The sequence below is a fragment of the Monodelphis domestica genome, chromosome 6 (assembly GCF_027887165.1).
Source record: "Monodelphis domestica isolate mMonDom1 chromosome 6, mMonDom1.pri, whole genome shotgun sequence".
In the NCBI taxonomy this organism is placed as follows: domain Eukaryota; kingdom Metazoa; phylum Chordata; class Mammalia; order Didelphimorphia; family Didelphidae; genus Monodelphis; species Monodelphis domestica.
This window is the reverse complement of record NC_077232.1, coordinates 82578161-82592611: the sequence shown is the minus strand read 5'-3', so window position 1 is coordinate 82592611 and position 14451 is coordinate 82578161. Positions and strand designations below refer to the sequence as shown.

The 14451-nt window shown below is 39.8% G+C and overlaps 1 protein-coding gene across 1 annotated transcript in view; it reads right to left on the bottom strand.

Annotated features, from left to right (window-relative positions):
- DOK7 (docking protein 7) overlaps positions 1–14451 on the bottom strand; it is a 139993-nt gene that overhangs the window by 54227 nt on the left and 71315 nt on the right. The window contains exons 6-7 of the mRNA XM_007496806.3: positions 11064–11171; positions 829–1706 (exon numbers count right to left, since the gene is read on the bottom strand). Coding sequence (XP_007496868.1) covers positions 829–1706; positions 11064–11171 — 986 coding nt within the window. The remainder of the gene's footprint in view (positions 1–828; positions 1707–11063; positions 11172–14451) is intronic.

The following is a 14451-nucleotide window of genomic DNA, read 5'->3' as shown; positions in this document are numbered from 1 at the left end:
CCTACCTCAGTTTTCTCATCTGTACAATGGGGATAACTCTTGAACTCCCTGCTTCACAGCATCCTTACAAGGGACACATTTTACAAATCATCAAGCATTATAGTAAATGTAAGCTATTGATGTGAATATCTTGGAGGACCAAGTCACTTCAGTCTTTTCTATTCTGAAAATTCTCACCAAGAGGCAGCACCAGGAAATGGAATAATAAATTTGGAGTCAAAAGACCTGGGTTTGAATCCTGGCTCTGCCTGTGAAACCTTGGGTAGGTCCATTATTTGCCCTGGGCCTCAGTTTCCCCGTAAGACAAGGAGACTAGATGGCCCCTAATGATCCTTCTAGGTCAAAAATTCCTTGATCTTTGGATCCAATCCATATTTCTGGATAGCACTTAAATTCCTGCTCAAGTAATATATCTTCAGCTGGGGTTCTTCTTTCTAAATACAAGCTTTTCCTCCCTTCCTGAGGCTTTTTCTCATCAAAAGTATGTTAAACACTAAGGAAGTGCTCTTTCCACCCACCTGGTCTCCTCTCCTGAAGGAAAAAAACTACCTGCCTCTTCAAGGCTAAATGACCCCAAGGGTTAGTAGCCCATGGTTGAAAATTACTCCCTGTGCCTTACTTCAAGGCCTGGGTCTCTCTGGTGGGGTTTTGGTCATTTATACCTCACTTTCTAAGCTAATTTATACAAAAAGCATGGGTAGGATGCTTCTCCAATGGGACCACTGTCCATCGCTTTTTCTGCATCCTTGATAAACTGAAATCAACCACATCACTTTAACTCAGATTGAGCCTGGGTTATAACACTTCTACTCAGGGATGGGTATTTACCTTGAGTCCACCACAGACTGGACATGATGTAAAGAAAGCTCTTGGAGCCCCGGGGCGGTGACTACACATTTCACAAGGCTCAGCGGACACTCCACTAGGTGAAACCGACTCACTACTTTGGGATTCTAACACCTGTCCTGGAGGTCTGATGCCTGACCACCTGGAAAGAAAATCTGCATAAGTCTCATCACCCAAGTCTTTGGTGCCTTCTGCAAGGGAGGCAGTGGGCCCCCCCAAGTCTTGGTCAGGCTCAAGGGCAGCTCCTGCCTCTGAGAGGGGGGCTGGTGCTGCTTTGGGGTCACTGGCCTGTTGAGGGCCTGGGGCCTGGTCCTTGGGTCCTGTGGAATCTGCACCTCCATCACTGGGCTGAGTGCCCTTAGCAGCTGCTTGTAATACACTCCTTGGTGTGTCATAGAGATGTCGGAAAGAGCTGGGGACCTGATACTCCAGACCCCTGGGGGGCTCACTGGGTGGGCAGGTGCACAAACTCTGTTCCGAAGCAAAGTTCAATGGCAAGCTAAGCAGGGAGCCAAATTCATCACCGTGGCAGATGTCCAGGCTCCCGGCATAGGAAGAGAAGCTACCAGAGTAGGAAGAGTGACTCCCTGTGGCTATTCCACTGTCAGAAGAACTCTGGCGGCCGATTTCCTGGAGCTGTCTGGACCGGAGAGGTTTTGGCAGTGGCTTGGTGGCACCATGAGTAGCCTCTGCATGTGCCTTGTCTTCCCCAAGGTGGAGGGACTTAGCAGCTGCCAGCCCGTGGCTCTCCTGGGAGGTGCTCGCTGAGGACTGCTCAGGCCAGAGAGTGAGCCGGCTCCCAGCACTGGCATCTGAGTGGCTGGTGTCTGATGATGAGCTGGACAAACTCCTATCATCTCCTGAAACAAAAGAAAAAAAGCAAAATCATCCAGGTGCCAGGAGCCAGAATCACAGAATTCTAAAGGCAAAGAGGGCTTCAGAGACCATCTATGTCCAGCCCCCTCCTTTGGCAAATAATGAAAATCAAGCCAAAGTGGAGTGGAAAGGGTGGGAAGAATGACTTCTCCAAGATCCAACAGCTCATAAATGACAGAGCGAGAACTCAAAGGCAAAGAGGGCTTCAGAGACCATCTATGTCCAGCCCCCTCCTTTGGCAAATAATGAAAATCAAGCCAAAGTGGAGTGGAAAGGGTGGGAAGAATGACTTCTCCAAGATCCAACAGCTCATAAATGACAGAGCGAGAACTCATACCTAGGTCCCCTAACTGATGTTTTAAGTCCTGGTTCTGCCAGTTTCATTAAAAAAAAATTATTATTATTATTTATTTATTATTATTTATTTTTATACTTTTTTATTTTTACTATTTTACTATTATATATATATTATAAAATTACTATTTACTATTATTATTAATAAGTATTCATTCTTACTAGGTTTAGGGCATAGTGCCAGATAATAAAGATACAAAGATTAAAGATAACACCATTCCCTGTCTTCCAAGAACTTACATGTTGACCTTGGGCAGATGTATTGCTATAATAAAAAGAGCACTCTGGAAGGGAGGACCAGCACTCCTCATATCATGCCTGGCACATAGTACAGGTGCTTAATATATATGTACTGTTTGACCAGGGTCTAAGTTCTGCCTTGGAAGCTATCATATGGTGAATAAATGAGGTCCACTTTAAGGGGCTTCAATTTTCTTATCTGCAAAATGGGAAAATGATACCTACATCACCTACCTCCCAGAGATATGATGAAAAAAAAATACTTTCTAACACAGAAAGCATTCTAGCAATAGGAGCTGTTATCACCCCAGCCCTGTCAAATTTACAGGGCCACTGTGGGGATCAAATGAGACAAAGTATGAGAAAGTAATTGTAGGGCTAAAAAATCCTAATGAAAGGTTTTACTATTATCTGGAAGCTAGCAGAATCCAAATAGTGGAAATGAAGAGGAAAGAGAAGACTATATTTCTCCATCTTGCTTTGTTCTCCAGGTCAACAGCAAATCTAAGTCCTTGGAGAAATTGAAAATCCAAATGGTGGCCATTTCTGTGGGCACATGGAGTCACTAAAATGCCATTATATTCTGTGCTCAGGCACAGATTCCAAGGTATCCAAGGAATTCCAAAGCCAAGCTGACTTAAGAGGATGCTCCCATACTGTCGGATGACCCAGAGCTGCTGAGGGCCTCTCTGAGCTGTGTTAGATTTAAAATAGTTTTGAGCGTTAAATTGTTGTAGATAAGAGAGTGGGAGCCATAAACTGTGATAAGTAAAATGTTTGGGAGCAAGGGAAATATATAACAATTATGACCGCTGAAATATGTTTTCTACTGTGTCTTGGTTTTACATAAATATATGATGGTCGCCAGGGAATATATTTCCAATTTATGAATATGCCCAAGCCAACTGGGTTTTATAGAGAATTTAATTTATAATACACTGATTAATCAATAGAAAAAGAGAGAAAGTAAGAAAGGAATAAGAATGAAGGGCCTCAAGCCAATAAGGCCTAGACCTCAGTCCTAAGAGATAAATCAGTCAGTTGTTTTTATCATTCACCCAAGATCTCTCTAGGTAAAGCTTCTCATGCCAACCTCAGGCTCCACCTTCAAGAGAGCCTCCTTTCAAGAAATGTTTCCAGAGAATTCTCCTCCTGACTCCTCCTGAGTTCACCTTCCACAGCCTTCTTCAAAACCTCTCCAGGAACTCTCCCTCCAGGAACTCTCTCCTCTCAGACCTCCTTCAGAGCAAAAACTCTCTCTCTCAGTCCTCAGACCCCGCTATCTTTAAGCAAACAGTCTAAGTTCCCTCCCCTCAGTTCTCACATCTACCAATCACTGTCGATGTCTCCCCTGTGCCAATGGTGGCTCTAGCTTAACCCAGGACCGCCCAGAGGTCTGTCCCCTTTGCACATGTCTGTTGAAGGTCATATTCTCAAATAATTAAATCTTGATCTTTGCTGCAGCCCTTTCTAAATCCTGTTACTCTGAGTAGGGTGGAGATTGTATTTTCCAAGACCTGGTTCTGTCATTCCATGTATCTCTATTGTATCAATTCTAAAATCAATCATGACTCAAAGAACTTCCTGTTCTATGCTTAAGCATAGGTCAAAGCCCTTTCCATTGTTTAGCAAAAGGTTTCTGTCCTAAAGTAGTCTTAAGTAGGGAGGAGAAGGATCCTCCCATGCCAAGGAGTTTCATATTCCAAGAGTTCTTACTATCAGTAGGAAATTTTTTCAAGTATGAAATTTCCCAATGGGGAAATTTCCAACATTCATAAGTCTAAGAATTTTTAAGGTTTACAGCTGTGGGCCACTTTTAGTGCCCCTCCAATTCATCAGAACAAGATGAAGATTTCACAGAGCATGTGGGAAAAGAAGCAGTTGTTCAGAGGTTCATTAAACTTTGCCTTTGGTTGCTAGATGCAGAACACTGGAAGGCTGGCTACTGAGAACCAAGCTCTCCTGCCCAGAACATGGACAGCAAGAAATGCTTCTGGCAAGAATATAGCCTGGTTCACTTCAAGAAGGCTTCATGGAACACCAACATTGTCTGTGTCAAATGGTCACTTTGACAGAAAGCCAGATAGATACACAGACAGGGAGAGAAGCTGAACTTGTGATTTTATCAGCAGAAGGAACTCCCAAGTCGGGGAGCTCCCCTTAGTTTGGCACTTTTTCTGGAGCCTTAGACAGTTGCCTGGAACATTTAAAGGTTAAGTGGTATCCCCAAAGTTATTTACTCAATATGTGGAGTTTTTATTTTTTAAAACCCTTACTTTCTTAGAATCAATTCTAAATATCAATTTTAAGACAAAAGACCATAAGGGCTAGGCAAATTGAGAATAAATGACTTGCCCAAGGGCACATGATAGGAAGTGTCTGATGATGAATTTGAACTAGGTCCTCTGGACTCCAGGCCTGGCTCCCTATTCAACATACAACCTAGGAACCCCTTAATATGTGTTAAAAGAGAGACTTAAACCTAACTATTCCTACTTTTGAATCCATCTCTCTAGCCACTCTTACACACACTGCCTTTTCCACTTTAATGTGAATGTTTTAACAGGTGCAGTTGAGAGAGATTGGGAAATCTTTGACCTAAAGATGAGAAGTCTTGTGGTGAGGGCAAACAATATGATTGCTGTCTTTTAATACCAGAGATCACTTTGTCCAATGTGGCTGAAAAGGAATCTCCTCTCTCATCCCAGAAAAGGAAGCAAAATGTCTAATGGAAGATTCCCCTGGAATGAGAAGCCCAGGACTTCCTGGGACAGCTTATTGCACTTTGAATAACCTAATTATTGGGAAGTTTTTCCTTACAATGAACCTGCATCTGTTTCTCTGCAATTTCCTTCTGTCTCATTCTTGTTCTGAATTTTAGGATCGTGAATGAGTCTACTCTCTTCTACTTGACAGTCCCATAAATACTTGAAGACAGATATCATGTCCATATTAAGTCTCTCTTCTCCAAGCTAAATAGCTTTAATTCCTTCAACTGATCCTCATGCAGCAAGGTCACCAGTCTACGGCCATGCTCACCCTCCTCCAGAGCTGATCCAGTCCATCGAGCTTCTAAAAGTAGGGTAGCCAGAACTGAGTACAGAATACAGAACACAGAACTATACTCTTCCTATAAATGTGATGTCTGACCACAGCAGAAGAGAATGGGGCTTTCATCTCTATCATAAAGGACACTACCTTATCTATACAACCTGAATCAGTATTACTGTAAAATAGCATGTGGAAAAGAAATCATATTTGGTTGGCTTAGCCTCAGAGAACAGGACAAAGCTAAAGGGATGGAAATTATTTGTCCTCTGAAATCTGTCTCACCTCTAAGATTCTCTCAAATACACTAATGTCTCTGTGATCGTGGATAGAGTGCTGGACCCATAGTCAGGAAAACCAGAGTTTCGAATCCTGCCTCAAATACTTATCACTTAATATTGTTCTATAACGTTTGCAAAGTGCTTTGTAGATTGTTCCCTCATTTGATCCTCACAACCCTGGAAGGTGGGTACTACTATAATTCTCATTTTATAATTGAAACTAAGACAGACAGAGATTAAGTGACTTGCCCAGGATCACACAGGTAGTAAATGTCTAAAGCCATATTTAAAATCCAGACTTCCTGAGTCTGGGGCCAATGTTCCACCCACTTTGTCACCCAACTGGTCCAGCTATTGTTGTTAGAGTTACTGTTATGCTATTATTTGCTAAGAGCCAAAATGTAATTTGCCAAGGTCATAAATTAATAAAAGGAGGAGCTAGCAAGGAAATACATGACTTGGGATTCTCCATCTACCTTCCTGAAACTAGCAATAGGAGATGACATATTGAGGTGGACAAAGGGGCAAGCTACAGGTCAGAATAAGTCAAAATTCACAAAAATCATTTCCACACTGTATGTACCCTGTCAGTTGACTCAATTCTGACCTAGATCCCTTGAACAGCCCCCTCACTGGTTTCCTCATTTCCAATCCAGCCTACATAGACCTCCAATCATCTTGTGAAGTCACTGCTATCTCAGAATACTACATTAAAATAATGATGGCTCAACCCTCTGAGAGAGGTAGCGCAGGGATGATTATATCCATTTTAGAGAGGAGGAAACCAGGGCTGGGAGAGCTTGGGATTAGTGCCTCAGCTCTCTGACTCCAAGTCCAGTATTATTTTTATGTCACATTTACTGGTTACAGTAAATCCAAATTTCTCACTATGGTATTTGAGACCTTCCACAATCTAGTTTCATTCTATTTAGCAACATCGTTTTTCTCTTACTCTAATTACACCCAAGTCCTCAATAGGGAATCAATCTCCATTATTATTTTCAATGATCTCCAAGATACTTGCTGCCATAAAAGTATTCTTTAATGCTAACCTTTGCCCCATGATGCTAAAACTGGAAGAGATCACCCTCTTATTTTACAGATGGTGAAACTGAGGACTAAAGAAATGAAATAGCTTGCCCAGGGTCCTAAAATACCAAATAGTATTCAAACTCAGATTCTTAGCCTAATGTTTATTTGGTAAGGTGGGTACCAAGGATAAATAAGTCTCTTTTCACTAAACTATTCTGCCTCTTCTATGGGCTCTTCTAGCATTTATGATCCTCCATACACAATTTATCATTTAATTATATACTGTTTTATTCCTAGTTATAACCTGTGATAAAAGAACAGCTTATACTTATATGGGCTTTACTGCCACAGAACACTGTTATATACATTATCTTGTTGAACCTTCACAACAACCCTATAAGGTAGATAGTATGAGTAGTATTGCTCCATTTTACATACTGGAAAATAGACTCAGAGAGAAGTAACTTGGTCAATGTCACACAATCAAGCTAGTGAGTGGCAAAATCAGGGTTTCTAATCAAGTCTTCTAACTGCAAATCAGTGCTCTTTCTACTACACCATGATTTATTATAGTTATCTACAAAATGTGTCTAACCAAGCTTATTATATTTTAAACTCCATGAGAGCGAAGATTATGTTTTATCTGTACTCTTCACCTCTCATAGACCTACCTCAGAGCTCTCCACATGTACATACTGTGAATCTTTGCTGAACTGAACCACATTGTCCTGTGTATAAATCTGTTCAGTCTGGAAGAACGAAAGCTCCTTGTGTCTTCCAGAGAATGTCTTACACTCCTCTTGTATTACTCCCCTAATCTTCCCCTCTGGGACAAGCACGATGCTTTACATATAGTGCACTACCCTTCAAAAGGTTTCAGAGCCAGTAGAGGAATTTTGGAATATAGTGGTTGGCTGTTGTCTTTCACACACAATAAGGCCAACAATGACATCACTGTGTCAGGGTCAATGTACAGTGTGTCCACCTGTGGCTGATCAGACCAATGTGAGCTTGGAAGGCCCTACCACAGGTCTGGCACAAATAGCCTGCATGAACATTTGGATGGAGATGGCTATAATTTTGAACATCTCACATGTCTTTTGAGCTCAAGAAATTCTGCTTTGCTTTTAGAACACATATCTTCTTTGATGCTACATGGTCCTATGCTGGTGTCTCTTATATATATATATATCACAAAGAAGAACTGAGTGCAACAATGGAAATAATGGGAACCTTGGGAGAAAGTAACTATTCCATTTAGGATTTGTGATAGGAAAGTTGGAAAAAGTGATGTATACACCAAATTGGGGTGGGGTGAGGGAATCTTTCAAAGTTCAGAGAAAGATTAAGTATTACCTAAAGGCAATAATTCTATAGAGAAAGTCAATCCAGGAGAGAGGGGAAGCTCCCAAATATGACATTCTGAAGATACCACAAAAGATTCTTTCAGTGAGAAAGTTAATAAAGGAATTGTCTAAAGATACAGATATGGATGCATAAGGAACTCATTCAAATACCCAGCAAGACTATAAAAAGGCATATTTACAAGTGGGAGCAAGGGAAGGAAATGGATGATGAACACAAAAGCATGGAATGGTTCAGGAAATATAGCATCAGTAACCCTAAAACACAGAATAAGATGGAGTGGTCAATGAAAGTCAAGGACAACAAAAGAGTCAAAAGTTGAGTTTTGATGGTGGCGGTAGTGTGTTACTATACTAGGAAAAAGAGAAAGCACAAAGGACGTGACTGCTGCTCACAAAGTAAAGGACAATGATAACTAATAATGAAAGGAAAAAGACAGGGCTCAGTTCCTCTATCTCTCTTTTCTTTACCAAGAAAAATGATCTTTGAACTAGATAAGATAGAACAAAAATGGCTACTAAAGAGTCAATTGTTGTACAGTCCTGTCTGACTCCTTGTTATTCTTGTGGATCACAGTACACTAATACTGTCCATGGAATTTTCTTAGAAAAGACATTGGAGTGGTTTGCCATCTCCATGTCTAGTGGGTTAAAGCAAATAAAGGTTAAGTGACTTGCCCCAGGTCACACTACTAGCAAGTATCTGAGGCCATATTTTAACTCTGGAAACTCCAGACCAAACATTCTATCCACTGAGCCACTTAACTACTTGGACAGTCAATTATTTGGAGATGGTAAGAACATAGTTGCCCTTGATGAGTTCAAACCATCAGACTCAGAGAATTAAAAATTTATTAAAATCCATTAAATTTTTTAAAAAACTAAAAATTACACACCACCACAGAACACTAGAATGTGGTCTGAATTTTCAAAAGAGAGAAGAGAATGGAAACTAGAGACCTGTGAGTTTGGCTACAATTCAGGGGATATACTATGAAAAGAATAGTTATATTGTAAAATTTGATTGTAAACTCCTTGAGGTCAGGGACTTTTTCTTATTTTTGAATCCCCAGCACTTAGCATACAGTTTTTAATATATAGTATACACCTAATAACTATTTACTGATTGATTGAGAGGAAGCCAATAGAGAAGGAAGCTATAACCACAAAGATCCCCAATGGTTTCATGAAGATCAGTTTATGTCAAATTAATTTCAATTCCATTTTTTATCAGAATATAAGGCTGATAAATCAGAAGAATGGCATAGATAACTCACCTACATTTTAGCAAAGCATATAATAAGGTGCTTCAAGATATTATGAAAAATAAGTAGAGATTTGGGTTAAAAAGAGTACAGTTAGGTGGACTTAGAATTTGTTGAATCAGGCACTGAAAGTCAATGATCAGTTTAACATTAATATGAAAGGAATGATATCTCTAGTACAACATACCAGAGAGCTATAGAAGCATTGATAGCATTGAAAGCATTGGTATAACCTATATCAAACTATTTACTGCCTCAAGGAACAGGAGGAAGGGAGGGAGGGAGAAAAATCTAAATTGTAAAATGTCAGAAAACAATTTTTAAAAAGTATTTATACATGTAACTGAAAAAAATAAATTTAAAAAACTTGTAAAAAAAAGTATTTAGAGAAGCTCTTTTTGTAGAGATAAAGAAACAGAAACAAAAGGAGTGCCTTATAAACCTGTAATGGAATGCTCTTTTATACTCCAGGGAATTATTAAAGATAAACTTCAAAGAAACTTGGAAAGACTTATGTAAATTGATGCATAATGAAGTGAACAGAATCAAAAGAGCAATTTATCCTACAACATGAGAATTTTGGGAAAGGCTTAAAAATATGATTCCAGAGAACCAATGATAAAGAAAGTTACCCAACTCTTTCCAGAGAAGTGATGGATTCGTATGGTGAAAGATATACGCACAGTTTCGGTCTTTGCCAATATGGGAATTTGTTTTGCCTCATTATGCGTATTTGTTACAAAGATTTTATTTTTCTTTCTACCCTACCCCAGGGAATCAGGAAGGGGAAGGAACAAAAAACAAATGTTCCATAATTGAAAATATTTTTAAAAGAATAATTAATAATAATCTGGCTGGGAAGACCTGACCCACTGATGATAGCCAATATTTCTAAGGAATACTAAACAGGCAGCATAATGCAGTAGAGAAAGGGCAAAGTTTGGATTAAGGTGAAGCCTAGCCTTGAATCCAACATTCATTTGCTGGGATACCCTGGACAAGTCTTAACTCTTAACTCCTCTGAACCTTACTTATGAACTAGAAATAACCCATGTACTTCTTACTCCACAGGGATATGATGTGGAAAGTCTGATATAAGTCTTAAGATATTTTGTATAGATGCCAGTAGTTATTCATTTTAAACTCTCCCAGCATTTTGAAAAAAAGGTATAAACAAATGACAGAGGAATAGCAGCACCCTAAAACATTGGCTTTTTCCAATAACTAACATTTGTTGTCCAGTCAGGTCCAAGCCATAACTATCCATAGGGTTTTTCTAGCAAGGATACTCTAGTGGTTTGCCAATTCCTTTTCCAGTGGATCTTTCTGTCAGGCATTCAGAGGTTGAATGACTTGTCCAGGATTATGCAGCTAGGAAATATCTGAGGCCAGATTTGAATTTAGGTCTTCCTGCTTCCAAGCCCAGCTAAGTATATAGGGGTTAAGTGACTTGCCCAAGGTCGCACAGCTAAGCAGTTATCTGAATCTGAAATTGAACTCAGGTATTCCTGACTCCTAGTCTAGTGCTCTGAACCACTGAGCCACATCTTCCTCTACTTATAACTTGCATAATGCCAATCTGTCTTCTGTCTTAAGGACACTGCTTTAGGGCGTTCTGAGAAAATACTTACTAGTTCTGCTAACATAAAAAAATTACCCCTAGAATAGAAAGATCCTTTTTTCTCCCTCTCCCCTAACCCCATACTATATTTCCAGAGTGCAGAGGAAAGTTGCTATTGACTTCAATGACTTCTCACCTCCACTTCCTGGACGACTTGAATGCGAAAGAAGGCTGAGCCTCTTCTCTAACTGTAGGGCTTCATGGGCCACTCTCTCTTCCATGGATGATGGGTTTGGATTTGGATCTAAAAGGCAAAAAATGTTTGGAGGTTGGGGGAGACAGGATATAATGATTAACCACAACAAAATAATATCTCTCCCTAAAATAAAATCCCTTTGCTAGTCACCACTCTATTGCTGGGTCTTCTCTGGCAAAGTCATGTGAAAATTTGATCTTGTGAGGGGCTCAGTCTCTAGAATAGGATGAAGAACCTAGCTTGGTTATATTTAGGCTGCTTCCTGTGGCAGGTTTCTGTCTTTCACACTGTAGAGAGGCCATCTGGACCATTTCAGTTACACCCCTCACTGCACCCCCATAAACTGTTTTCATTTTGTTTTAATGACCAGAGCTAATTTTAAAGAAAGCCCCAAAGATATAAGATAATTATGACACCTTCAGTTTCATTCTGCTAATGCAGATAAAGGGAATATGGGTAAGGAAGACTGAAAAAATTATCTGTTGGCTAAAAAAGAAATTAACTGCCTCTAAAAGAAGAGGACTCATTTCTATAGGTCTCTACTAATGGGTTATCATTAGCTTCAAAGAATAATGGTAAAGTTAGGATAAATTTGTCACTGTTCAGTTGTTTTTCAGTTGAGTATGACTTTGGAATTCCATTTGGGGTTTTCTTGGCAGGTATATTGGAGTGATTTGCCATTTTCTTTTCTATCTCACTTTACAGATTAGGAAACTGAGGCAAATGGGGTTAAATGACTTACCACGGTTCATACAGCTAAGAGTGTCTGAGGTCAGATTTGAATTTAGGAAAATAAAACTTCCTGACTCCAGGCCTAGCACTCTTTTCACTGCATCCTCTAGCTGCTCTTAAGATAAATTTAATTCCATTCAATTTCAATAAAGATTTATTAAGTATCTATTAAAAATATTGTAGCACAGTGTGTGAAGCACAAGGATACAGAAATGAAAAATGGTTCAATCCCACTCCTCAAGGAATTTATAATCCAATGGGGGTATTTATATTGTACATATAGCTAACTAGAATACAGTTTAGATTGAGACTTGGTCTGGGGATACAAATCAGAGCAAGGAAAGTCAAAATCTAAGCCAACAAACTGCTTTGGAGAATAGAAATTGCTAGGGAACAAATTCTTGTATCCCTAGTGCATGATGCTATCATCCCTAAACTCAACTATGGAGGTGTCCAGCTTGATGCAACAGTGTATAGAGTTCAAAATCACGAAAACATTATCTATACTATATTGCACTTTTATTTACTTTGTTAAACATTTCCCAGGTGCATTTTGGTTCACAGTTTTCCTGACTGCCTGGAAGTTTGACACCTCTGTTCTACAAGCTAACTGAAATCAAGAGCTGCAACTATCCGTTACTGATAGGGTTTTTCTCAAGCTCTCGGAGTAGTTAGATGGGTAAGTAGCTGAGTTACTGATCACAGCAAACCCCTCAAAAAAAAACAACAATAATAATGATAATAACAATAAGTAATGTATATACCACCTTCAATTTTGCTTGTTACTTTCCCCACAACAACTAGTATCCAAACCCAAGCTCCCTGACTCAAGTTTAAGACTCTTTCTACTCTACCATGGTGTCCCCAAAAAAGTCCTGAGGCTGAGGCTAGTTCTACCTCTCACCATCCCTTGATTCCTTTAACTTCTGACTCCATAGTGTAAAGGACTCCAAGGATATAACTTCCCAGAAACCCACTGAAGCAACCTGGCATCAAAAAGAATCACAGGATTTTCTAGCCATAAAGCACCTTAGAGATTATCCAAATAGAGGAGCATAGATTTATAGCTGGAAGAGACCTCAGAGGCCATCTAGTCCAACCCCTCAATTTTTATAATTAGGAAGCTGAGATAGAAGGAAATTAAGTGATCTGCTCACATTCAGTCTGTCTCTGTGTATCTCTCTCTCACACACACACCCAGAGTTGTTGCTCAGTCTTTCAGTTGTGTTGGACTCTACAGGACCCCAAAGACATTGTCCACAGGGTTTTATTGGCAAAGATAATGAAGTGGTTTGCCATTTCCTTCTCCAGTATGTTCCTATTTTTCAGATGAGGAACTGAAGCAAACAGAGATTAAGTGACTTGCCCAGGTTCTGAAGCTAGTATCTGAGGTAAGATATGAACTCAAGTCTTCACTCCCTCCACCTAGCTACCCCAGAGTAAGTACAAGAAATGAATTCTGAACCCATATCATCTGACTGCCAATGCAGAGCTCTCTCCCTTATACCCTAATACTGCCTTTTCAAAATAAGATAGGTTCACATTCCACTTTGGACACTTGCTAGCTACATCACTACAGATCATTTAGCTTCTCTGAAAATCAGTCTTCTTATTTGCCAAATGGGGATAATGCTCACACTGTGAAGAACCTTAAAGCAGGAAGGAGACCTGTTGTTAGGAGGTTAGATAGAATAGGAGTGATCAATTCCATTTTTTCTGATGAGAGATTAAGTTTCTTGCTTAGGTGAAATAGTTGATTATCAACAAATTTAAGAATGGAACCTGGCTCTTCTGTCTCTAAGTTTCCTTCTTTCCCCAAGATCCCACCCCACCTCCAAAGCCCTCTGGGGATGATTTCTAGAGCAACTAAAGGAATGTTTCTGCCCCGGCATCAAAGTCAATGTTGGTCAACCATCAGACTTTGCAGATTATAAATACTTCAAAGCTTTAGATTAATATCACTCCCCAACCAGATGTTGGCAGCAATCTGGAGGGTACTTCAATAAGATTACTGTCAACGATTTTTAAATGCCTGGCATCCTCAGCAGCTATTGTACCAATGGCTATCCTTCCCTTTAACTGTAAGCCCACCCCTACCTAATTACATAAGGAATGGATCAGTACAAGGGGAGAGCTTAGCTGTCTCAGAAAATAAAGGCTAATTTATCTTCATCCTCTTAAAAAAAGGCTACAGCATTACCAAGGCACCCTTGAGTCTCTCCATAGAGTAAACAACCTAAGAATCCCAGAACTACATAGGCCCTTAGAGGGCACTTGGTTCATACTGTAACTAAAAGATTTCTGTCTATAATCACTCCAACCAGTGGTCAGTTCAACTTCCTGTTGCTCTCTACCCAGTGCTAGCAATGAGGTACTCATTATCTTTCAAAGCCACCCAGTTCCATTTTTAGACACCACATTTTTAGGAAATTTTCCTTTTATTGAGCCAAACTCTTAACAACATGTAACCTCCGCCCATTGTTCCTAGTCTGGACTTTTTGAACATGGAATTTTAAAACTGCATAGAATCTGAAAGCATGTTGATAAAAACTTTAAAACTATAGAATCCCAAACATCTGAAAACTGTTCCTTCCTC